General features: G+C 38.4%; 1 protein-coding gene across 1 annotated transcript in view; it reads right to left on the bottom strand.

The window, feature by feature from the left end:
* The window catches only part of prpf4bb (pre-mRNA processing factor 4Bb), a 54855-nt gene extending 29010 nt beyond the window's left edge, over positions 1-25845 (bottom strand). Inside the window, exons 1-2 of the mRNA XM_067377118.1 lie at positions 25754-25845; positions 23784-25025 (exon numbers count right to left, since the gene is read on the bottom strand). Of these exons, the coding sequence (XP_067233219.1) occupies positions 23784-25025; positions 25754-25800 (1289 nt within the window). The 5' untranslated portion in view covers positions 25801-25845. The remainder of the gene's footprint in view (positions 1-23783; positions 25026-25753) is intronic.
* Between the last annotated feature and the right edge of the window lie 2138 nt (positions 25846-27983).

Below are 27983 nucleotides of genomic sequence, written 5' to 3'. Positions count from 1 at the left end.
TATTGCGATATTGTATCAATTCTCAAAAACAGTATCAATATTTATTTATTTATATCCAAGATTCAGGGCTTTGTGCTCGGTTTAAATCTAACCGCTAGATGGCAGTGTTATCTCAGAACGTAAAAGAAAAAAAGAAAGGTCTGTCCGTCCGTGCATCGCTAGCATTAGCAAACCCAGCTCACGAGACGATAGAATTATTCCGGCTTGTGCCGCGGTGTACAGAGCTAAAGAGTGGATTAATTTTGGCTTCAACTATAAATAAACCACTAAGGAGGTCGACAAGAATCATGTTGGCTAAATAGGCCATATTAAAATCAAAACTCGGGAATGCATTGAATCTGAGAGCTCACTTAACATCCCGATGCCATCCGCGCTGCTGAGATGTATTGAGAGAATATGTAATATGCACTGCACGCTTTCCTCTCAGTAACAAAATAAACAACAAAAGTGACAACGATGGCAGCAGAAAGAAAGCACCTGGTCACAATGATATGGATATGTTTGCACTAGGCATGTGACGGTATCAAATTTTCATGTTGCGATTAATTGATGAAGCTTTTATCACGGTATACTGTATTATCACGGTTTACAGTATTATCACAATATTAACAAGTTGCAAAACCATTTTTGTCATAGTTTCACAGGTTTAAGAACTTTTCGTAATAAAACAAAAACAACTCTGACTGAAATTTTCAAACAGATTAAAATGCAAAAGAATTAGGCTATATAGAACAACAGATAACACTTTACTCTTTTTAAAGGGAATCAAAATTAAAACCTGCGGCTCGTGACGACACATTAATGTCCTAAGACACGAAACGATCGGTTTGTGCGAGAAACCGAACATTATTTATATAATTTTTACCTCTAATACACCACTATGCTTCCTGTTAGTGAGGTCAAAAAACGCGTTCTGAAGACGGAAGTGATGTCTCGCCCATATACTTCAATGAGACCTTACTAGCCGGAAGCTGAACGAAGTTGGACATAGTGGTGTATTAGAGGTAAAAAATTATATAAATACTGTTCGGTTTCTCGCACAAACCGATCGTTTCGTGTCTTAGGACATCAATGTGCCGTCACGAGCCGCAGGGTTTAATTTGGATTTGTCTATGGAAGTTTTTTCTACTCTTATTGTTCAAGTTCCCAATCACTGCTATTATTTGACTGACAGACGGCAGCGGTTGCAGTTAAAAATCATAATTTGCGTTCAACTGAAGAAAAAAAGTCATCTTCATCTTGGATGCCCTGGGGGTAAGCAGATAAAAAAAAAAAAATCATTTTTGGGTGAACTATCCCTTTAATGCATTAACTAAGATTGAGTAACAGCTAAATTTGTTACAGAAAGTGTTATTTTTTGTTAATGTTAGTTTAGAAACAACTGATCATTGTTAGTTTTATCTCAGGTCCATTAAGTTATTTTGATGTTAGTAATGTTATTAAATAGTAACTAAGAAATTAACATTAATTAATAATAAATACTTTAAGTATTTTTATTGTCAGTTTAGTGATAATGAATTAACATGTTAAAGCTGCAGTCCGCAACTTTTTTTTGGTTAAAAATTATCCAAAATCAACTTTTGAACAAGTACATAACCAGCCAGTGTTCAAAACTATCTCATTATCTAGTCTAGATTCACAACAGTAAGCTTGTAAAAATATTTTATAAGAGCGACATGGCGGATTTCCGCAGGAAATTTGAGCATGCAGGAGTTCCTCTGTGCGTCATTACATCACGTCCGTAAACAAAGGAAGGAGTCCCGTCGAAAGACTAGTCGTTTTATCACGTGAGGACGCTGCCGGTAGTGGCACATTTATAGCCTGTTCTCACAGCAGCTGAAATAATTAAACTAATAATTTTGATGGAGGATTGTAATCCAGAAAGATCCAAATGACAATCATCAGTGACAACTGGAGATTCACCCGTAGTCAAAAAGCAAAAGTCTTGGACTGTGGAGTGGATACAGAAATTGAAATCTACAGGTAACGCTAATACACACTAAATACACAGTCACGCAATGATTATGTTGTTAACAATAACAATTTGAGAACAATATAACAGTAATAATAATTTGCACGGTTTGGCATGATCCGAACTAAGCAATCGTTAGATTTAATCACTATTGGCAGCGTGATTTATTGTAGGCCTGATGCTTTTTTCCTCATTTGGTCAAAACAAAAGTGGCAGACATGTTACTTGTTCAGATGATATTTTCCAGTGAAAATTCTTATATTGGTCATACTTTCAAGATGTAGAATCTGTGATTCTGAAGTTCAGTATCCACACTGGTGCGTTGACTGACAGCAAACATTAGATTCATCCGCGCTGACGATGCACAACGCACGTACAGATAACTGTTCTGCATATGACTGCAATTGCATGTTTCAAACAGTGATGGCGACAAAGAGGAAAAGTTGCGGACAGCAGCTTTAACTGTGATCATGCGACGAACAACCGTATAAGTCCAAAAAAAAACAAAAAATTGAGAACCATGTGACTTCAATGTATGTGCGCCACTTTGTATACAGAATCACTTTGGGGGGTGTTCTCGCGACCAAATCTCTGAATTTAAAATTTTAAAATAGTCTCACGTGGAAAAAACGTTTATGTGAAAAATGAAGATGCCGGTTGCTTTCATGTCCGCTGCGGACATTAATAGACAAAATGTCGGCAAAAAAAGGAGAGCGAACGTGAATGAATGGAAGGACAGAGCAAGGAAGTCTTTGAGGGATGCTGGGAAACCATATGTGAACCGGAGAGCAAAAACGAGGAAAAAGTCCACCAAAAGAGGTGAGTGAAAAACCGCATACAAAGTATCTACATAAAGTTAGCGGTTACAGTCAGAGGGGCGTGTAGGCTACTGGGCATCGTCTACTACAGTTCATTCATATAGCTCACTCTGTTTAAAGGTTCAAGTCATGAATGGGTCGATATGAAAGCTGAAAAAATTAGGATTCAGGGGACGTTTTAAACATGTCTCTACTCCTTATAACCACGGAGAAATGAATCGAAACGCTTTAGGTGCGTCTCTAATACCAGCCCAGCTGCGTCTAATGTTAGGCTTGAATTTTTTTTTTTTTTACACCATTCATTGATTGTGTTATCAGCATTGCTGGAAGAATTTTATATACATAAACAAACAAACATATGTAAACTCATCCCCAATCTTTAAGATGTTTAGAGTAGAATTTGATTGCTTTATGTCTTCACTGAAATTGGTAAAAAAAAAAAATCATTGACGTGTTTAAAATATTTTGATATAATTTTTGGATCCCTGTTACCATTTAATGCAACACTTTGTTTTTGTAATATTGTATGCTATGCTATGTTTGTTATTTGTTATTTAATAAATAATAAAAATAAATTAAAAAAGGTAATAATAAAAAAAAAAATGCATTGATTGTGTAAGCTGTTATATATTCTAGCTAGTAACCTTAATAGCTGCTAATAGCTCTAGTGTTTTATAGCTCAAAAAACAAAAACGCTAATGTGACTTTGTTTCTGTTAAGGGAAAGGCATGCAAGGAGACATGTCCCAGGCAGTGTTCAAGCCTAACAGACCAAAGAAAACTCCAGCTCTTCACAGAGTTTTATGCTGTCTCTTATGAGAGGCAGCAGGCTATCATTCTCTCTGGTTTGGAGCAGGTATGCTAACTTAAGCAATTCATGACCATATCATGTCAACAGTATGCAATGCATTACAATGTAGGCCCATGAAATAACCAGTGAATTGAATACTACTGTATACCTTCAATTCACTAAGACTGCACATGTGCCTGATCACTGATCACCCCAATATGTCTTTTTACTTCTAGCACAAGGTGAGTCGCAGACGACCACGTGGGCCCGACACTGAGAATACTAAGAGGAAGTACTCCTTCAAGTACCATGTGCAACAAGGAGGCCAAAGACTTGCTGTTTGTAAGCTCACGTCTTTCAACTGACCAACAGTCGCCTACAGGCAAGTTTTATACAGCCTAGCTTTTTCCGTTTGTTAACTTTTTAATACATGCATGATTTTAATTAGATACATTGTCCATAACATTTGTTTAAAGTTACTTATCTTTGAAAAGGTTATTCAAGAAAAGTTAGGCAGTCAGTCTTAGGCAACAGAGCAGGTAGTCAGGTCTCCATAAGAGGACTTCAGAGGAAAACATAACAGCTAAAAAAAAAAAAAAAAACAATCTTGAAGGACCTCATGCTCTCGTCCTGTTAGTTTTTAAAGCTGCACCAATGTCAGCATCAGTTGCCCTACAACATTCCCTGATCTAATGGTGCACTGGACGCTGGCATTATAGGGCGTCGTGTGCCTTGCCACCCTATAACGCCAGCATGCACAAACTGTAATGGTTAGGATTCAGCTCACTGTTGTTGCCCAGTCAGGAAACATATTTTTGCACTTTGAGATCGATATCAGAGGTAAAGTGCTATGCAAATGTAATGTATGATCCCGGGATTTTGAGATCGGCCAAAATGTCCAGGATTCGGCTTTTGCGTTCTACAGTTGCCATTCATTGTGTTTACTGTGGCGAGCAGGACGAGACTGAGGGCTGCTGGAGAACGGCGCGAGGCCGGTGGCGTGATTACTGATGAGCGACACTTGTGAGACGCACCGGTCTCTTATCTCTCACGGAGGAGCGGGAATTTTCTTAGCAATGTTAAAACGCACATCAACCGATCACTTGTTTAGCGTTCATGTAAACACTACATTCAGATTCACCAATCGGAATGAATTCAGTTAGATTGAAACAAAAGGTGTGCATGTAAACAATGACGATTTTTGCGTCATCTGAGGATTTTTTTTCAGACAAAAAAATACATAAATCTCTCATCTCAGGGGGATATGAGGGAAGAAAGCATGGTAATTCGAAAATACTACTGGTTTTCTACTAATACAACGCTTAATGCTAAATCCTGAAGTATCCCTTTAAGGATTGTTTGTGAAAAACAAAATCCTATAGTTTAGAGAAAAGTTTACAATTATATTAAATTTTATTGTCACAGAAACAATGCAATTGTGCAAAACAGACCAGCAAAGTTTATTATATTTCCCTTGTTCATAAGTTGTGTTTATTTTTTAGGCTCATAGCATTCATCCTGCAGTAAGAGGGGATAAGAGAGCACATCCTGAGCTTCCCACGCCAACCGAACCACTACTCACGGATGAAGGGAGATGTGAAGAGGGAGTACCTGAGCCCTGATTTAAACCTGCTCCGCATGTTCTGTCTGTACAGAAGTTCATGGTGTCTGGTCACTCCTTCCTTCCCTGTGACCGTTCATTTGCCACGCTGGACAAGAGGCGTAACGTGTCCACACTCCACACCCCCAGCGATGTCGCCGAGATGATCCGTGGAGCCAGGCAGCTGCATCCATTTAAAGTAATTGAGATGAAATGTGCAGACTTCAGGCAGCTCCCTGATGCAACATTAAAGCATCCACCTGGCTTCCTAATCACATGCATGATGTGGTTGAAAGTGACAGGTAAAAAACTAAAGAACTAAAGAACTAGACTAAAACTAAACTGGTTTTCTGAGATTAACAGTGTTGGGGATATGTGCGTGAAGGAAGAATCTTTATTGAATTTCTTGTTGAATCATGATTTCAGCTACTGATCCATGGTGTGTCCACACAAAAGGGAGCCACAGCCTCTACGAGGGATGGAAGCATTGGCTGATCACCAAACAGAGGAAGAATCAACCACCTCCAGCTCCCTTGTTCTCCACCACGTATGCTCGTGCTTACGAGGACCCTCTGCCCATCAAGAAGGAGAAGCACCGTGACCTTATGAAAATGCCAGCCTACATGCCAGCGGAGGCCCAAGCATTTTATGGGACATTAGAATGTGAAGAGTAGCCTGGTATGTGTAGGTCATGTGCAGGGTAAGGTGGGAAATATTGTGTATATTGTGTGAAATTAAATCATAAAAGTAGTTGTAGCTTATCTTGTATGCCTTATCTTATGTTGTATAACAGGAATATATAGGTATTTATTTTATTTTATTTAGAACCAAAAAAAGGAAGATGTATATGGTAAACTAGCATATGGAACCAGCATGGAATGAAGATGATGTATGTCTGTATTGTAAATATGTATTGTTTACGGTTATTACCGTTTGTTTGTATGTATTGTTTATTGTAAATATGTATGGTTTGTTTGTACTGACGTTTATTTTCTGTACTATAAGTAGGCCTATGTATTGTTCATTGTTCGTACCGTATCGTCCGCGTTTTTGTTCTGTGATTTACGTTGGCAAAAAAAGAAATTGAAAGAAAGAAATGCTTAATATTTTCTTTAAGGTTCCGTTACTGTATTAAAACTAAGATAAAGGAATCAAATCTCCAGTGGTTTAAATTGATATGATTAATTGGACTTATACTGTTATTCCACATTAACTGGACATATACTGTTCTTCCACATTCCAGAAATGTAAATTACTCTTTTTATTTTTAAGATTGATACTAAAAAATCCAATCTCATTAGAATTGGGAAGCTTTTGTTGTCTATTTTCAAGTAAAAAAAAAAAAAAGTAATATAATATTCAGAGTCCAAATTAAAAAAAAAATGTATTATTCAAAAATTCAAACTATGGACTTAAATGGTTTTACTGAACAATAACAAATAATAAGAACATTTCTAATCATTAGGGCATGTTGTAGTCCAGATTAAAATATAAAAATGTTTAGGTTTGAAAATAAATATCCTTTTAAGTCTTTTTTTAAGTATTCAGTATTTGGTGCTGTGATGAACAACACTGAGATTACAAAAAAAAAAATGAATGGCTGTTTGAAGCATTTTAAAAACTTCACTAGCGCAGTTACTTTGTTTGCACGGTTTCCGTGGTAACCGCTGCACGCTGCTGTTCCATCAGCATCCTCTGCTGTCAGAGAGTGAACGCACACTTTCATTCAGCTCGTCTCCTTCACTGGTTCCGCCATGTGCTTCTCGTGCACGTTGGGATTGTTTACATCTGAGCGTGTGTCCTTTTGACGCAGAATACAGCGGTGTTGTGCATTTTATACGATTGATGGGTAAAGTATTCTTAATTGCCTTATAAAAAAATAATAATTGGTAATAAATTATTATTTATGGTATTCTGAAGTGCCGACGATTACAATATCGTGCATATTCATTATAGCGATTTATCGCATTACCGAATATCGGCACAAGTCTAGTTTGCACCAGCTCTGTTCAGCACTTCAGTGAAGGCACATTTATTTAAATAGCACTTTATACAATAGATTGCTTTAAAGCAGCAGCTTTACAGTATTACATATGAAAAAACATAGAATGGACTATGACTTTGTTGTTAAATACTCTATAAATTAAAAACTGCTATAATGTGAACCTAAGTTTAAAACATACACCTTAAGAATCCTGCAGTCACTTTACTATTTTCCTTTACTATTTTTACTTAGACTGCACAAAAGTGCAATGTATTTAGTGATATAAATACAAATTATACCGTCTTGATTAAATAAAATAAAGTTTTTGTCAGGTTTTATGCATATGGTGGTGTGTTTTTTATGACAGTTTTTTTTTCTAAAATTAGATCCTCTTTAAAAAAAGAACTATCACAATAGAACGCCTTTCTTACAGTATTGCAATATATCACAATATATCGTATCGTAACACCTGTATCGTGATACGTATCGTACCGCCAGATTCTTGGCAATACACAGCCCTTTTGTCAAATACACACAAGGTTTACATGAGCACAGTCAGTTATATCTTAAAGTCCACACGGAAGCAAAAAGTTTTTTGGCTTATACAGTGGGTACGGAAAGTATTAAGACCCCCTTAAATTTTTCACTCTTTGTTATATTGCAGCCATTTGCTAAAATCATTTAAGTTCATTTTTTTCCCTCAATAAAGGTGCCCTAGAAATCAAAAATTTAATTTATATTGGCATAGTTAAATAACGAGTTCAGTACATGGAAAAGACATACATTGAGTTTCAAACCCCATTGCTTCCTCCTCCTTATATAAATCTCATTTGTTTAAAAGACTTCCGGAAAACACGCGGATCTCAACATAACACCGACTGTTACGTAACAGTCGGGATCATTAATATGCATGACCCCAATATTTGCATATATGCCAGCCCATGTTCAAGGCATTAGACAAAGAAAGGCAGTATTAACGTCTGGATCTGTGCACAGACAAGGAAAGCCAGCAAGAACAGCGAAAAATGGCAGATGGAGCAACAATAACTGACATGATCCATGATAGCATGATATTTTAAGTGATATTTGTAAATTGTCTTTCTAAATGTTTCATTAGCATGTTGCTAATGTACTGTTAAATGTGGTTAAAGTTACCATCGTTTCTTACTGTATTCACGGAGATAAGAGCCGTCACTATTTTCATTATTAAACACTTGCAGTCTGTATAATGCATAAACACAACTTCATTCTTTATAAATCTCTCCAACAGTGTAGAATTAGCCGTTAGCCACAGAGCATAGCCTAAAACTCATACAGAATCAAACGTAAACATCAAAATAAATACTTTACCTCACATAATTCAAAGCATGCATACGGCATGCATGACGAACAACTTGTAAAGATCCATTTGAGGGTTATATTAGCTGTGTGGACTTTGTAAATGCACTGTAATATAGTCGAGAGCTCGTGTGGCAGGGAGCACACGATTTAAAGGGGCGGCGCTGCCAAAATCAGTGTATAGTTAAAGGTCCCGTTTTTTGTGTTTTTTTGAAGCTTTGATTGTGTTTATAGTGTGCAATAGAACATGTGTTCATGTTTCACGTGTAAAAAAAAACAAAACAGTATTTTTCACATAATTTACTTATCTTTATACCGCCGTTTCCACTGTCATAAAAACAGGCTGATGACTTCCTTGTTCTATGAAGTCCCTCCTTCAGAAATATGTAACGAGTTCTGATTGTGCCAGCGGTTCCTGTGTTGTGATTCGACAGCAGCTTAGCGCTCCTTGCCCGGAAAAATCACGCCTCTTACCATAACGTGTGCTGCACAGTTTTACATGTGGATTATTGTGGTGTTGTGCCGAATGAACACAAAAGACAATAATTCCCGAGAGACTGAACTCTTTAATCTCCACAAGCAGTGACAGAAAATGTTCAACGTTAGCACTCACTCAGAAGTACCTCATACGGAAAACAGCCATATACATAAACAGTCCCCTCTTGTGGCCATTATGTGCACTGCAGTCCAACATTAACTATTGCAGTAAGGATACCACAATTATAATTTTTGGGAACAGAGTTAAACATAAATTGTAACCATTGATCGCTAAGTACAGCATCTCTGGGAAGGCCAAACAAAGGTGATTGGACTGCGGGATGAAAATAACACCGTTTCAACGACATGGCGACAAACATACCCTACAAACGCAACTCTTGCTCTTCTCCGTGGGAGCGCAACAAGACCACGCCCCCTTTTTTGTGTATTCCTGTGGGCGGAAGTTAGTCAAAAAACTGTTTTAGTGACGTCATTAAAGGAGGAAGTAGAGGGATGTAGTCCAAACTGGCCGTTCGATGTAGGCGACTTCTGTTAAATAAAATATCTCGCTTGGCATTGAACTTTGAGCTTTAAAATTTTACAGATTTTATTTATACTCTAACAACAACATTACACACTAAAGTTTGAAACATGGGATCTCGAAGAACGGGACCTTTAATGACGCCCCAAAATAAAAAATAGGCAGTTAAAAAAATTATTTTTGAGTATTTTGAGCTGAAACTTCACAGACACATTCAGGAGACCCCTTAGACTTATATTACATCTTGTGAAAAAGCATTCTTGGGCACCTTTAATGTACACAGCACCCCATATTGACAGAAAAACACAATTGCAAACATTTTTGCAGATTAAAAAAGATAAATATCACATGGTCCTAAGTATTCAGACCCTTTGCTGTGACTCATATTTAACTCAGGTGCTGTCCATTTCTTCTGATCATCCTTGAGATGGTTCTACACCTTCATTTGAGTCCAGCTGTGTTTGATTATACTGATTGGACTTGATTAGGAAAGCCACACACCTGTTTATATAAGACCTTACAGCTCACAGTGCATGTCAGAGTAAATGAGAATCATGAGGTCAAAGGAACTGCCTGAAGAGCACAGAGACAGAATTGTAGCAAGGCACAGATCTGGCCAAGGTTACAAAAAAAATTCTGCTGCACTTAAGGTTCCTAAGAGCACAGTGGCCTCCATAATCCTTAAATGGAAGACGTTTGGAACGACCAGAACCCTTCCTAGAGTTGGCCATCCGGCCAAACTGAGCTATCGGGGGAGAAGAGCCTTGGTGAGAGAGGTAAAGAAGAACCCAAAGATCACTGTGGCCGAGCTCCAGAGATGCAGTCGGGAGATGGGGGGAAAGTTGTAGAAAGTCAACCATCACTGCAGCCCTCCACCAGTCGGGGCTTTATGGCAGAGTGGCCCGACGGAAGCCTCTCCTCAGTGCAAGACACATGAAAGCACGCATGGAGTTTGCCAAGATGGTGAGAAATAAGATTCTCTGGTCTGATGAGACCAAGATAGAACTTTTTGGCCTTAATTCTAAGCGGTATATGTGGAGAAAACCAGGCACTGCTCATCACCTGTCCAATACAGACCCAACAGTAAAGCATGGTGGTGGCAGCATCATGCTGTGGGGGTGTTTTTCAGCTGCAGGGAAAGGACGACTAGTTGCAATCGAGGGAAAGATGAATGCGGCCAAGTACAGGGATATCCTGGACAAAAACCTTCCCCAGAGTGCTCAGGACCTCAGACTGGGCCAAAGGTTTACCTTCCAATAAGACAATGACCCCAAGCACACAGCTAAAATAACGAAGGAGTGGCGTCGCAACAACTCCGTGACTGTTCTTGAATGGCCCAGCCAGAGCCCTGACTTAAACCCAACTGAGCATCTCTGGAGAGACCAAAAAAATGGCTGTCCACCAACGTTTACCATCCAACCTGAGAGAACTGGAGAGGACCTGCAAGGAGGAATGGCTGAGGATCCCCAAATACAGGTGTGAAAAACGTGTTGCATCTTTCCCAAAAAGACTCATGGCTATATTAGATCAAAAGGGTGCTTCTACTAAATACTGAGCAAATGGTCTGAATACTTATGAACATGTGATATCAGTTTTTCTTTTTTAATAAATCTGCAAAAATGTCAAAAATTCTGTGGTTTTTTGTCAATATGGGGTGCTGTGTGTGCATTAATGAGGGAAAAAAATGAACAAATGATTTTAGCAAAAGGCTGCAATATAACAGAGTAAAAAATTTAAGGGGGTCTGAATACTTTCCGTACCCACTGTAGTATATGTTAGCCTTAATGTAAGCTAGTGTGCCCAAAACACTGACAAAATTTGCATTCAGAAGATTCGATATAAGTGTTCAAAACGTACAGCCTCTCACTTCCGCCAATAGAGATCAGGATAGATGCTGAAGCTGCGGCTGAAATCAGTCACTTGTTCACATAATTACTATTTTATTTATGGTGAATGGCACACAATGCACTACATAAGGGATAGGAAACGATTATGACAGTATAAATATGCTTTCCTTTGGGGCGAATAAAGTCTGGTTTTAATTTGAATTAATGTCACGCAAACCACCAAAGTGTGTGCACAGTCTGCTTCGGTCCAGAGACACGATAGCACAGACCACAAAACGTATCGGACCTATTTGAATTCTACACAGAATCCTATATTCTAAAGCAATGAGGAGAATAGGAGGAGAAACTGTTAGATAACACCAGTGCCATGCACTAATATAAATTAGAGTTGCAACAACTATGATAAAATAATCAATAATCTCAGATTAATAAATCAAGATTCTCATTATCGATTAGTCGGGTCTAACTATAAAAGGATAACATGTAATTAAATATAAATGTAAGACGTTTCTTATAGCCTATTTACAGGATAAAGAAATTACACTAAGAGGTGACTGTGTCCAGAGTAAATGTGTGTGTTCCTGACTGCAGAACATTTATCTTGCCTGTTGGTTAACACTGAGTTTGTGTTTTTCTTTATTATCTTTATTACCATCTTAATTTTTAATGGTAGAAATTTACACTATACTCACTATACAGTGCATGACTTTATTACACCTCTGACACCCAATGTAAAGTTTGTGCTATAGATGTCCTAAACTATCAATATTGATGATTACTAAAATCATTTTTCTGTAATGGTTAATCCACCAGTATATGTAAGTTCTTTAGTCACAGCAGAATTTCTAATGCTACAATATAACTATTGCTCCATGAATTTTCGATTTTACGGTTTTACAAGAAAGGCAGGAAAAAAGTAAAGAACTTTATAGTTGTTTTTTTTATGCCCAATTATGGTCAATAACAGAGACTTAAGTTTTTTGGATAATATTTCTGAATAATCACTATTTAGTTGTTTCAGTTTGTTATTTCCCTAATGTTAAATGGCAATAACATTTTTAGTTGTTGATAGATTCCTAAACTATTTGTGTTCTCTCTTATTATGAAAGGTAGTACTGAATTAAGCACTGTATGTTTTCACAGTATTCAATTGGCACATTTGTTTGAAGAACATTAGGCAGGATGTGCAATAGTGTGTTTTTTGTCAATAAAAAAATAATATGCCAACTAATTGATTATCAACACAATGGTTAGTTGCAGCCCTAATATAAATTACCGAGCTCAACAGCACTGTCCAAGCTGTGATATATAAACAAAACGCTATTGGCTATTTTAACAAAGGGGAGGATCTGCTCGATGTGTCCCACCCGGTCTTTTCTTTCAGTAAAAATTACGTCAACACATTGAATAACGCTGCGTGTTTCAAGGCACTTCAGTGGGCCTTTAAGTGAACGTAAACAGTAGTGGGAAAACGGGTACGTGTCTGTATATTAGATCCGTGCATGAGGTCTTAAAGTGACGGCAGCCTAATAAAATCTGCTGCCACTTGTCATTAATGTTAAACAACAAAAGACAAAGATAAATTACTTACTGCTCTTCACTGGATAACTTCAGTAGCTTTAATAAGAATATGAGTATAAATAATTTATACAGTGAAGTCTATGTAGTGTTGTATTTTTACACTTATTTAATTTCTTACTTGAATACTACTGTTAAATACACCTACTGAGAAAAGAACTGTTTATTTTATGGGTATTATATTGTATTTTTAATTTGTATCTATGATCTTATTTTTAATAATGATACAATTCTGAAAAATATTTTCACTTTGGCCTAAACATTTAACATTTGGCCTTTTTTCTTTTATATTTTGTTACCTGGTAAGGATACATGTCTAAAATAGGGAAATTAGTTTGGCTGTACTGCTCAGTCACTTGCAAAATACTAAAACTAACATTAAATTGTGATTTTCGGTTCAGGTGTGTTTAATTAGTGTTGCAGCTAAACTCTACAGGACAGTGAGTTGCAGACCTCATTCTTAAATAGTATAACAAACATCTTAATTATTTTAATAATTCTTCAATTTAGTAATGAAAAAACAGTGATATGGCCTAATGTGATTATTAAATTTCAAAAGGCGATGATTTAGGGTATATTTGCAGTTGTAGTTCGGTTGTCTTGGTTCTTTTGGTCCGGACCAAAAAAAAACAAAAAAAAAAACAGAAATGATACATTTAGGGGGCTTTCACACTGGGCTCGTTTGCCGCGGTCCGAGCCCAGGCGCAATTGTTTCCAGTGCCCCCCGCAGCGTTGGCCGGGTTTCACACTCAAATTGATTCTATCGAACCCTAGTACATTTGCGTTCATCTTGTGTCATCACAGACGTGCAAGGCGCATGACAGAAAACAGAACGCTGGTCAATAAATTGTTTTTTATTAATGTGGTGCTATTATGTGCAGTAGAGTAAACCACTTGTTTACTGTATGTGCGCCACATGTAGACAGTTTTACGCTGCTTGTAAGCAAACTATTTTGTGGAAACAGCTGATTGCCATTCATTTGCTGCTCTGACTGCACTTGCAAAGCACAAATACACTGTAGGATCACTCCTGCTCGAATCCAAGATAAATCATCAACACTATCATCTCTTACATGCGTTTTATTTAAAGATGCGGTATGTAAGAATGACAGCTAGTGGTTGAAATGGGTACTGCAGGCCAAATTCAAAATATTGTTTGCCTCGCCCCCTCCTCCTCAGACTCGATGTTCATGCGGTTGCCAGTTTGAGGACACACAACAGGAGCGAGATCAATTTGACATTGGAAGGTGAGGAGCCTTAAACACTGTAAGTTGATGAGTTGATATCATGTTTTAATATGCTAATATTCAGGGCTTGACATTAACACAGGTAAGACAGCCACTCCCACTAGCCAATTTGGTGGGTTGAATTTAATTTCAGCTTACAGCCAAATGAAATGCCAAGATCGTAATAAAGATCATCATAAAATTACAATTTAATTACAATTCTTTCTCGATTAACTTGCTGTTAGTGAAGGCGGGATATGCGGAATCGCGCTGAATGACACACAACAGAAGCACTCTCTCGTGTGCGCTCTCTCTGTGTCACGCGCGATCAGTTCTCCTTGTGCCTGAATAGTCAAATACATGCACACACAGAGGTCAAAATGACCATCGTGTGGAGTATCTCGCGTGAATAAATTCAGTTATGGCTTAAGTGGATGTAAACAGGTGGGTAATAACTGGATATGTGTCATTATATTACGTCCATGCATTCAGCAGCCCAATTAAATACTTGTCTGTCATTAATGTTAGTCAAACAACAAGATGTTAAATGTATACATGTTAAATAAACCTACTGTATCGGATTTTTTTTTTTTTTTTTTTATGTACTATTGTGCCTATGCTCATATTGCCCACCTGTACAAACCAGCTGATTTACAATGTAGTCTTGATTTGGGTGGTCACTCTGCATTTGAAAGGGTTTTAAATCTTCTAAATTAAGTAAAATGACTCAAAATCAAGTAATAAAATCAAATAAGTAAAAAAGTTAAAATGTCAAGCCCTGCTAATCAGATTTTTAGATGGATGCTGGATGCTTTTAGGTCGGGTAGAATCTGCGATCTCTGGCCCAGTTTGTTTGCTGGCTTCCATGGCTGCAATTCACAGCATGCGTTTTTCGCCAACTGGCAACCCGGGGTGGCGAAATACTATTGGGTAAATTGGCAACGTGCGGTCTTGCACAGACCAAAACAAAAAAAGACATTCCGACACAGAACACACATTTTAAAGTAAAATAACTGGCTGTAGCATTGGTTTTCAGAGAAACAAGTATGTGAACTCAGCATTTGTCCTAAATATCTGCAAACATTATGGTATGTTTATGCTTTTAGTACAGTCAAAAACTTACAGTGTTTCCCATACATTGACTAGACTGTGGCGTCCCGCCACATTTTAACTTGTTCTGCCACAGTCTCAAAGTACGCCTCTCGCGATATTTAAATAATCGATTGATAATTGTGTCATAGGGCAAAAGAAACAGACTTGCACTAATTAAGTTTTCGTGCACTATATTCAAACTCATCTGAAGCCATTCCATAGCTTCATGCGAGGACAGAAGAATATGTACATTGTTAAATTTAAAGGGGTGGTTACATGCGATTTCACTTTTTTAACTTTAGTTAGTGTGTAATGTTGCTGCTTGAGCATAAACAGTATCTGCAAAGTTACAGCTGAAAGTTCAATGCAAACGGAGATATTGTCTTTTAAAGTTATGGCATTTTATTGCCTACAAAAACGGGCGGTTTGGACTACAACGAGCTTCTTCCCGGGTTGGTGACATCATCAACCCTTGCTATTAACATAAACACTGCCCCCGGGAACACGCAACAAAGTGGGCGAGGCCATGTGGCGCAGCATAATGAAAGCGGAAGAGTTGTTTACACCGAACGAGAGCTGCGCGACGCGTCAAAAGATATAGAACCCATTATAATCTGTGATATTTTCTACACTGGATGCGGCGCTGAAGACAGATTCCAGAATCTACACGAGTTCAATGCTGGATTTACACAAAGGCTTTTACTGAAAGATGAAGCAGTTCCTACTTTAAAAGCAGAAGCTGCTGTTTGTCTTCAAACTGTAAGTACATTTTATTGTTTGTAACTTACATGTCTTTTAAACGTAATGTTATAGTTCTGTTGCTGTTTTTAATGCATCTAGGACATATACAAAGAGCAACTCGTTTTTGCTAGCCAGTTAGCTAAATTCTAGTGCAACAAACACTAACAAACCTCTATGTTCATAGACAAACAGTTGTTCATGCTATAAATTAAAAGATACCATTACAAAAATGCGACTACTCAGGCATGTATTTACTACAGTAAAGCTTTAATCAGGATAAAACTGTATATTGAAAGCTAACAAACAGCAGTGACAGCATATCTAAACACTTTGACACAAATACTAAATGAAATACCATTCATAAACGTCCTTTAAAAGCCGCGATTGGAGAGGTTCTGCTTTATCCTCTTCATCTGGGTCTGATTCGGCTCAATTTGATACAGCAATATTAGGCGCTTTTATTTACTTTCCACCTAAGCGCGTAATAACGGATGGTAAGGGGCGTGGCGTTTCCAGACGCTTCAGCGAATCACGATAGACTGGGCCAGTTACCAACCTGCTAACCAATCTGAGCACATTGCGTATGTCGGAGGGAGTGGCTTCATAGAAGCAGGAAGTCAAACGAGCCGTTCATATGACAGTGGAAACAGAGGTGTAGAATAAAGAGAAAATATATGAAAAATACAGCGTTTTCAAAAAAACGAAGCATTAAGACATGTTATACTGTGCCCCAAAAACATAATCAAGCCTAGAAAAAAAACACTTAACCACCCCTTTAAGTTAAAGGAAACTCGTCTTCCCTCCACTGCAGCTGTCAATCATTCTCTGTTCAGCACTCAAACAGCGCGTTGTGTTCGGTAATGACAGTCAGCACGGTAAAACTCTCCAATATGATAAATTCCCATTATAAAACTTGATATGTAGATAAAGGGCTGTGGATTTGCATAAAATTACTTTATCTTGCTGGAGTTTATTGCCGTTTCTGAACAATGTCATACTGGCTACAGTTAGATCGCACAACACAAGGACTGTGAATTGGTGTCACAAGCACAATAACTGGTATTTAAAAATGAAAAGAAACATACGATCAATAAACTGTTAGTTGCAGATATACACAGGGGTTATCTTTAGAGATGCACCGATTGCAATTTTCTTGGCCGATTCCCGATTTTTGCAGATTCTGATTTTCTTTCTAAGAACTATAATTGACAACATATACAAAACAAAAATCTACTTTTCTTCAATGCAAAGTTGTATTTTCATAAAAAAAAAAAAAACAAACAAACAAGTAAAAGTCAGTAATAAAATATAAACGGCTCAAATAAATGCAATAGAATAAAGAGAGCTATGAAACTAAGTTTTTTTTGGGTTAACTGGGTTTCCATTCAGGTAAAGCCGAGTTCAGACTGCACGATTTTCAAAGTAGTCGGGTCACTGTTCTTTTCACACTGCATGACTATCTTGGCCAGCATTCAGTCGCTGCTGCGTTCATACTGCACGATGGATCGGCGACAGAAGGTTTCACACTGCATGACTTTACAATAGGAAGAATCGCCGACAACTCTGTCTGGCACGCAAACTACGTTTCACAACCAAACACACGCGAGACCTGATAAGGAAACAACGCCCGCAAGACCAGAGTTCTCACGTGAGACTGGCCCTGCATCTCAATCAGCTCCCTAGCTCCCTAGGTAGTGAATCAGTACATAATGAAAGTGAATGTGGCTGATACCCTGATCAGTGCCCTGACTACTGAACTAGGGAGCTGATTGAGACACACGGTGGGATTATTATTAAAAATAGTAGCCCGCATGAAGCTTGAAATACGAATTGCCTGTGCGCTGATTTGCAGTGAAAACAATACAAAGAAAAGAAGAATATGGAGGAAATGTTTGGGGAGACGCAAAGTACAAGGATTGTGTGTTCTGCAATGACAGTTGGAGCTAAATACATAACTTTTCAATGTGCTGCTGTTGCGGATGGTCAAGCAAATGTTTGTGCTTTGTTTCTGTTTGATAGAATTGTAATGTTTATGTGAATGAAGCCATGCTTGCTGATGTTGTGGTCTATAACTCCTCCCCGAACTCCCCGCTGCTCTGGATCTTGCTCTCTCATTGGCTGTCAGTCATCGCCGATGTAGTTTTCAGTCAGAACACTTCACACAGCAGGATTTTGAATCACCGACAGGTCCAGATATTTAGCATGCCAAATATCTCACGGGTATCGGCGACTCGTCGGCGATTCTCTCAGATCGCGTCTTTGCTCATTCACACTGCGTGATTGTCACTCGCGTGAAAGAGCACCGATTTGCCTGTGATTTCGGGCATTTGTCGGCGATTTCTCAAAACCTGTCGGCGAGCCAAAATCGGGCCTAAAATCGTGCAGTCTGAACTCAGCTTAAGAAATACTACAGAAATTAATCAAATGTAAAATGACACAGTGTTATTTTACATTGGTTACCTTAATTTCTGTAGTCTTCATTGTAAATATTAATAATACAGATCAATTCTTACCATTAAAGTTATAAAACGTATTCAGTCAAGAGCAGAAATTGATTTTCTTTGTCTTTTGTTCAATTAACATGACCGACAACAGCAGGAACACTGGACTCCTGTCCCTTTAAGAGTTAATGAACGGTGTTCAACGGACCCAATACTGTTACACACAACATGGGTTCACTTTCTTAGCTATTTAACAATTCAAAACTGACTTTGTTTATCTGTATACTCTGCAAGATTGCCTGTGCCACTGGTTTTGACATACTTTTGTATGTATTTGACAGTTTAAGCGCATTATGCTACTCGTTTTGGTACTTGTTAGTCTGTCTTCTGTCTCTGAGCGTAGCTCGTGCACTTCACCTATATAGATCAGTGGTGCGTAAGCTTTCGGTGTGAGCACGAAACCTGCGGGAATGACTAAAATTTATGCGCAGTAAGTACTATTTAACCGGAGCGAATGAGGCGAGTGAAAAAAGAGGAGGCGACCGCGCGGGTGTGTGTCACTTCACCGTGACAGAGAAGAGAGCGAGAACGCACATTTGCTGTTATTACCTGTGCCGCTGGTAACAAAAAAAAGATCGGCTTGGAATCGGTAAGAAGTGAGACTGACCGGGACGATCATAAGGAAAATCGTCCGATTCCGATGCCTGGCCGATCAATCGGTACATCTCTAGTTATCTTTGTGCCATGAACTCTTCAATGCGCTGTGCAACTGCGCGCTGTGACTCCATATTGCGTCAAGCACATCATTCTGCACCCGGGATGTGCATTAGCATTTTTTTTGCTGCTGTTTTGAGGAGTTTCATATTATAATGGTTTTGCACACTGAAAGATTATTAATAGTCTATTTTGTTCTTTCTTTATTCATTTATTGGTCAGCTTATGATTATATATTTTTATTCATTTGTTATTTTTCTCTATAATGAAGTAGTGCGTTTAGTGCATTCTGGATTGTTTTTAACAAATCAAAGCCATTAGTGGCCATTAGTTTTACAAATATAGATACATGGATACAGGCCTCCACTAATTATTCTAGAAATAAATTAATGCCCCCGGACCCCCCTAGAGGGACCAGTGTCCACCCACCACAGTCTCACAAAATCCTGTGGGAAACACTGACTTACATTACAATCGGAGAAAACGCATGCAGATTACTTTCGTCCTGAACAAATGCGCACCCCAGTCCGTGTTGCTTTCATATTCACGTGAACCGTGGCAAAGTTCAAGTGCAACCAAACTCAGACCACCTCCTTCAGGTGGTCTCGAGTTTGGTACCCCGGTGAGCAACCGGGTTTGCATGACAGCTTTCACATTAGCGATTTTTCATGTGAACCGCAACCGTTTCAAGCTAAACTGCCAGTGTGAATGCCCCCTCAAGTCATTGTTCACTTAGCGTTCACACTCATTTTTAAAAGAAGACCTAAAGATTTTAGAACAAAACTAACTTTATTTAAACAATTTGAATTGTTGTAATACACAGTTGATGTAGTGAAAGCAGTTCAGCACTTCCAGAACTCTGACTCATTATTTGCTGGCTTCTGCGTCAGCATCACAGGCATGCATCGGGCTGCTCACATTTACAGCGTCAGGCAATACTGAGCCGCATTCAGATGAACGCGCTGAACTGTGTTCATTATGTCAACTGCATATGACAACAGTTCAAATTGTTAAAGTCGTTATTTTTGTTTATGTGCACAAAAAGTATTCTCGTCACCTCATAACATTAAGGTTGAACCACTGTAGTCACATGGACTACTTTAATGATGTCTTTAATATCTTTCTGGACCCTCAAAAGGTGCAATGACAAAGGTCTTAAGGGTTTGGGATGACAAAGGGGAGTACTTTATGACAAATTTTATTTTGGGGTGAACTAACCCTTTAATTTTTGGGTAGGGTAAACATACATATTAAGCTTAAGTACCCATTAAGCACACTACCATCTTTGATCTCATAAAAAGGAAAAAAAAATTATTATCCTACTTGATATCTTAACCAATTGATGTGTTTGTTACTACATACCTCCTGTAATTTCAAGAAAATCAGACCATAGCACACTGAAATATGGGTATCCATGTGTTCACAATGTCTGGTGGCCATTTTGAAAGCTGTCTGAAAACTTTCACCAAAAGAGGAGCTCCTTAAATGACATATTGCAGGTTAGAGCTTTAGTGATTCAATGTGTAGAAAAATAATGTATGAAATAGATTTTCTTGAAAAAAACACGCATAAATACGCTACATAGGCTTCTGGAGTAGTTTTTTGTGAGAGAATTTTACTTCCGCATCTGAAAAATGCCGTGACGTCACTGAAGGGAACGCGATCAATATAAACGATAGGAAAACAATGGATCGCAATGACAGTTCGGATGCTGAGGAAATTGTAAATGCTTATTTATACTCGTATAACTAATCACAGCCATACAATTATCCTGCTATGTGGTCAGAGAGCAGGGACAGGCCAGAATTAGACAGAATAACGGTCAAAAGAGTGTTGTGTGAGGATAAGCAGTGGAGAACAGGACAGAGACCGGTGTTAGCTTATAGATTACGTTAGGTAACGACATGTGCTCAGATCACAATATTGTACAGATTATTATCATGAATCAGGCAATAGCAAAGCTGTTGGTCATCTAGGAGTAGGCCTAACTGATTACTAATAACAGAAACGAATAAACTTTGATCAAGCGTATGTCACACGCGTATAATATCAGTCCACACTAACGTTACGTGATATAGCCGTTTCTCATCACGACTGATTTGGTAGTTAGCAAATGTAATAATCAAACACAAAACTTAAAATGTGCACCGTAAGTCTTTATCGAGCTGCATCTCTGACGGATCCGTGATCATGTCTCCCGCCGGCGGCCAAACATATAGTGTTACTGTATGTGTTTCATGTTATCCTTTATTCATTAATTCTGTGTTATGAGTTTATTCCGTGCCCATTCACTGATAGTGTGAGGAATCATGACGCCGTGATTATGTAGTTGTGTGAACTTGAATGTATATAAGTTTACATACATAGCATGCATGAAATTGGAAATTTCAATCATTCAAAACTGTTTTGTGTAAGTGTGAGACTGTATGCATGTGTACATAATTTGTATTTATCAGTGTTGAAATTGATTCAAGTAAAAACGGTGAAGAAGCATAGCGTGTCTAAGTTTATTCATTTAATATAATCATTTACAGAAGTATTACAATGTTGAACTCCCATCATATCGCCAGGATGATAATCCTCCAGTCTAAAATGAACGCGTTTTTCGACGCAGATGCAGAAGTGAAGTCCCGTCTCTTCACCTGCACAAAACAAACCCCGGCACAGAAGATAGCAGCGTAGTTTTTCTTGTTAGTAAACCTCTGTACTCGATGTCCTGACAGGCTGAAGTTTGTGCAACCTCCACATACACAATAATTTACCATTACGATGATAAATAGAATACAAAAACACACTGATTCACGGCCGCTGTTGCTAAGTACCAATATATTCTGCACTGAATCAACACAGAGCTCTTCGAACATCTCCCTGTAGTGACGTAAAATGACGCGACGCTGAAAAAAAAGACCGTCACTTTATCTACTAAATTAATGCCCTTATGTCTCGCAAAACATTTTTAAACCCTGCAGTACCTTTTTATATGGTATTTTTGTACAAGGTTATATATTCATCTCGAAAAAAAATGTTAAAAATGCACATTTAAAGTGCATATTGCAGGTTTAAGGTGGTTAAGCCTTTTTTGGGGTAGTTATAACTACTTAGTGCAAAATTAACAGATTAATGTTTAGACCAGTGGTTTTCAACTTGAACTTTCCTTGAACCACTGGTTTAGACTTTTTGCATATTATAACCTAGAACCTGCATGTGGAAAATAATTACAGTTAGATCCAAAAGATAGTTTTAGCAACATAGCACCGATGCTACAGAACATAGTTAGCTTACTAGATGTATAAGATTGTTATATATATATATAATATATTACTTTATTGGCTTGGACTTTTAAATCCATATTATTATACATTTACAGTTTATTGATGGTCTGTGGTTTTACAATGCTGCAATTTTTAAAGACTTCAAATTATTGTAAGGTGAGATTAAAGAGTGCATGAAAATCTATGAAAATCACACAGCTTCAGTGTGACATCAATAAGAAAAAGTATAATTTCATAGATACTGTCAATAATAGTTGTTCATATTAATATATGTATAAACTTAATACATGACCTAGATTATTTCACAAAATCTGGTCCTTTAAATTTAATGTAATATTTATTAAATTGTTGCTGCTCCAAATAAGCTCAGTACGCTCCCTTCAAGCTCATCCACATTAAACGTCTATGTAAATACTTCATAAACAGACTTTAAATATTAACTGATGGTTGTCACTTTAAGTTAATGTTTATAAAATTATTAATAACTTATTTTCAAAGCCTTAAAGGCTTAGTTCACCCAAAAATAAAAAATTACCCCATGATTTACTCACCATCAAGCTATCCTAAATTGTATAGGACTTTCTTCTTTCAGACGAATACAATCAGAGTTATATTAAATAATATCCTGGCTCTTCCAAGCTTTATAATGACAATAAATAGAGGATGAGATTTTGAAGCCCAAAAAAGTACAACCATCCATCATAAAAGATATCCACACAGCTCTGGGGTTAATAAAGGCCTTCTGAAGTGAAGCGATGCATTTGTGTTAGAAAAATATCCATATTTCAAACTTTAAAAACTAAAATAACTAGCTTCTGACAGATGGCCGTACACATCGATTTATGGCGAAAAAAAGTGAACTCTGACTTGACGCATGATGTAATGATGAACGCAGAAGTGCAGAGGATAGAACAAAACACCGGTCAGGAATTAGAATATATAACTGATCAAATTAAATGCCTTGTTGCTTGATTTGAGTTTTTTGTAATTGACTCTGTACCTTCAAATAAAACAATTTTCAATTCTTTAAAAAGATTGTTTAAGATAAACAAGAATTTTTAATACAACATGTTGTGAGCTTAATGGCAACAGGGGTGTGCTTAAAAGGTACAAAAATGTACCCATTAAGCACAGACAGACTTTTTGCATTTAATGATGTACATCTTAATTGAAATGCTTTTGTCAATTAAAATAAAATTAAATTTTGTGAGAGATTAATATTTAAACATAACATAACTTCTTGTACTGAAACCAATATCCTGTGCACTAAAAATGTCTCAATGTAGATTTTGGGAGCTTAATAGGTACATTTGCCCTAATTTTTCTCTTAATAGAAGGTGTGCTGATGATTACCTGGAAGGGGAATCTCTCCGGCGCTCATTCGAGCGGCTTCGTGCTCTCCTGGCTGGTGATCTGTTCCTAGACGGCGAGTGGCTCAGTTTGGAGCTCCGGTCCGCAGAACCCGAGGGGGGCTGGTTGGACTGGCGGTCCCTGTGGCGAGGAGAGGAACTGCGTCGGCGTTGAGGGCTAAGAGCTCGTCGTTGATGAGGCGACCGATTCTCTTTCCCAGAGGACGTGTCTTTGGATGGAGACTTTCCTGGCCTCTTTTCTCTGTCAGTTTCTGATCGACCCAACCGGGCATCTTTAGAATGAGATCGTCGATCTTGCGACCGGCTCTTGCGCCCTTGTGAGCCTGATCTCTGCCTGGCTTGTTCCCGCTTCTCTTCAGTACGAGGAGAAGAACGGCGATCAGAATGTCCCTTCTGGTCTGGTTTTCTCTCTGCAGAGCATCTTCTCGTAGATGGGGACTGGGACCTCCTCCCGCGCTCCTTGGATTTGTCCCTGCTCCGGGAGCGTTTTTTCTCTTTTGACTTGCTATGCTCCTTAACTGTCTCTTTTGCACTTTTGGTCGTTCGTTCAAGCTTAGCGTCTCGCCCGGCTCTCTCTCGGGAGCGGCTGCGACTGCGTCGTTTAGCGATTGGTTTGCTGGTGTCTGTTGAGTCCCGTCGGGATCTACTCCCCCTGCTAATCTGGTCTTTGGGCGAGCGGGTTCTGGCCCCGTGACCTCTTTGCCGTTGTTCCCCGTTACGTGCCCTCTGTCCCTCTCCATCCTCTTCAGAGCCAGAATTGTAACCCTGTAGAATTAGGCCCATTCCTGACTGAACTTTCCCCTCCATCAGCTGGCTGTCCAGCTCAGCTTTAATCAGTGCTCTTTGTTTCTCCAGATCTTCAAGAAGCGCCTTGTCATCCAGGGCTGCATTGCCCAGAGAAGGGGAGCCATCCTCAGCCCTTCTGTTGATGGCCCCAGACGGCAAAGAGGACGGCTCCTCTTTGCGTCTGTGCTTCTTATGTTTGTGTCTATGTTTCCGTTTGCGGTCCTTATCTTCCTCAGATGCATGTTTGTGTTTTTTGTGCTTGCTACGGTGCTTGTGTTTCTTTTTCTTGTGTTTGCTGCCGCTGTGATGTTTAGAACAGCTCTCTTGCTTTTCTCCATTCACCTCCGCTTCCTCCTCACCCTCCTCTTCATCCTCTCCAGACATTTCACCATTTTCATCCTCATTCCCGCTCTTCTCTGGACTCTCCAAATCCTCTGACCTGAAAATATAAACACCACAAGCATATAAACACAAGCACATTAACAAACAGAATCAGTAAAACTTAATGTAAAAAGAAACAAGGGTTATATATACAAGATTTCAGTTTTACCTAATCATAGATGTTTAAAAGCAATTATTTCTTTAAACGCACATTTTTCGCGCTTATTATATTTCGGTACCAAATAACATGCTGAGGTTTTGTTATGGTTCGTAAAGGCAACACGGTGTTCTTCACAAGGACATTGACCATATAACTCACCAGCAAATTTATATAGATACATTTGTTAAAGTGCTTAGGGACTATGATGATAAATTATACTACTTTACAACTTTATGGTTTAACTTACATAGTAATTTTGTAAATTCGGAGAGATAACCAACAAACTGAGCGTGTTGATCATATCGAGACTAACTACGGATACCTTGCGAAATAAGCTAACCAAATAATATGCTTACATTCATAGGATGTGGTAGGCTTTTAAAAGTGAGAATTTCACAGAACCAACCGAAATCATTTCTAACAAATGAATCTTGTCAACTGGCTGGTTGGAGAGAATTTAGCATTAGCATGCTAACACTAGCCGGACATAAGAGCAGATATCAAAACCCTCACAGTTTACTATGAAAGCAACACAACCCTGACAATATCTGTCCACTTTCCTTAAACACCCCCATCTAAGCTCTAAATGCATTTTTGATGGAGTTATACAACGCACGTGCTCTTACCCGTTATTCAGCCTCTTGCTCCGTAAATCCATTTCCACGTCCGCCATTTTGTTTCAACAGCGGCCCGCTGTTATTCTTCTGCAGTAAGTTTATGAGTAAGAGCAGAGCGCCGAGGAGCGCTTCTGCTCTCTAGTGTCTGCATTAACAAATGCAGATAATTTACATGAATTTATAAGTGGAAATGTACATATTCCTGTAAATTGTAAAAATAAATAAATAATAATAATAATGATTGTAATAACCCTGTGCTTTACTATTTCGTTTTAAATAGTCCTGTTGTGTGCTAAAACAAATATCCCATGTAGTATCGGTCCAGTATCAATAAATATGAGGTTACAAAAGATGCATGCACGATAACTATACAATAATTAACAAAATTTGAATTTCCTTTTTGTGACACTGCAGGATATTGCTTAATGTGTTTAGGCTACTGTCCGTGTTCGTTTTGATCATTTCATTTCCTATTTGGAATGGAATAATGACAAATGATAAGACGGCTCGTTTATTCGTTTTCTTTCTTTCTTTTTTTTTTCGTGGAAAATGAGATTTTGGCCCGATTTCTAATTTTTCGTTTGTGATTTACAAATCAGTATAGCTTGATATTTCATTCGCACACGTGGGCGGCGCTGAAACGCCCTTTTCATCTGATTGGTAAAATCGCGCCGTTTCGGGATGGTGTTACCATAGACATCATATAGGTAGACGCCCTATCGAACGCTACTGCCTATTGGCACGGACGAGCCGTGGAGCCGCCATCTTGGACCGGTCGCCAGCTCCACTCAGTGTAACTTGTTTGACAGGTGCAATGAGCTGTCAGCGCATTTAATTAATCATATCTCACTGAATACCTAACTGATTTTGACGCGGGGTTTTTTGCTGCAAAGGTCATTCATGTAGCTATGATACAGGACACATTGTTCAGTGTATTTTAATATTCATAGTAGGCTTAACAGTTATATAATATTCTGATATAAGATATAAAGTGACCAGACGTCCAAAATCAAAATATGTGATGTAGGATATAAGGTAATTTATAAATCACACACTATAAATATGATAAAGAAGCAGAAACAGATAGTTGCAGTAAAATAAGATATCTCAGTAATACTAGCAGAAGTGGGAGGGGTAACTCGATTTGCGCTTTGCCGTCATGTGTGAATACATTGCTTCCTGATATCACGTGCACAAACACAAATAACAGTTATTATGTCCGGTCGAACAATGTATGTATAACTTCAGATTGGATTGTGTTGGTAATAGGCACTTAACGTTACCTAACGCTAAAAGTAAGTTTCGTGCATTGAGCGCATTCTAACAAGTGCTTTCGAACTTCTTTCTGATCTGAATAGTAGGCTAAATTATGTGGAAAACACTTGCGAGGTTCGACGGTTAAGCAGAGCGGTTAAGATAAAGGGGCTTGAATAATTAATAATCAATATAATCTGACGAAAAGATATTTATTAAATGTCATCCACATTATATATATTTCATCTGCAACAGCATTGTGTACTTTTATAATGATGCGTTGGTTATTAATTTTTAAATGCATCATGCAAAGATGAGGAGAATTCTCTGCATGAAGACCCATGACTGGCAGATCAACGTGCGATACATTTCTCTCCGAAATGGTAGGAAAGTAAATTAATTGAATGTGGAGGATTTTAACTGTGACAAGATGATTGACAGGGTAGTTTAAACAGTTATAGGTTGCGTAAATAAGCGACGGAAACGTCAATTAAAGATGCAGTTATGACGAGGTAGTATGTCCCAAAGCTTGTCTACTCTTCTGCTACACACTCAAAAGTATGTACTTTTTCTTTACAAAAACAGTAAATGCTTTTAGGACGTAGTATAAGTAGGCGAATTGGGACGCAGCTTAGGAGTACGACCGGTCTAAGATGGCGACCGCAAATCTCATCGCCCAGCGGCCAATAGGGCGTCTACCTATATGATGTCTATGGGTGTTACAATCTATGGTTACAATATATTCTGTTCCTGAAAATATTCTGTTCCACTGGGTGGCGCTTAAAGGCAGGCATACACTGTGCGATTTTCGTCCGATTTTGAGCCGAATTCTGACTCGTGCGACTCTTTTTTTTTTGAGTCGGGACGATTTTCAGCTTTGTCGTGTGTCGTTTGTCGTGCAGTGTTCGTGCAGTGTACACGGGGAAACGACTGACGATAAACCTCTCCCGACTGGCAATCGCATGATCGGATGAATTTCTGGCAT

The sequence above is a fragment of the Chanodichthys erythropterus genome, chromosome 23 (genome assembly GCF_024489055.1).
Source record: "Chanodichthys erythropterus isolate Z2021 chromosome 23, ASM2448905v1, whole genome shotgun sequence".
Taxonomy (NCBI): domain Eukaryota; kingdom Metazoa; phylum Chordata; class Actinopteri; order Cypriniformes; family Xenocyprididae; genus Chanodichthys; species Chanodichthys erythropterus.
This window is presented reverse-complemented; position numbering and strand designations above follow the sequence as displayed.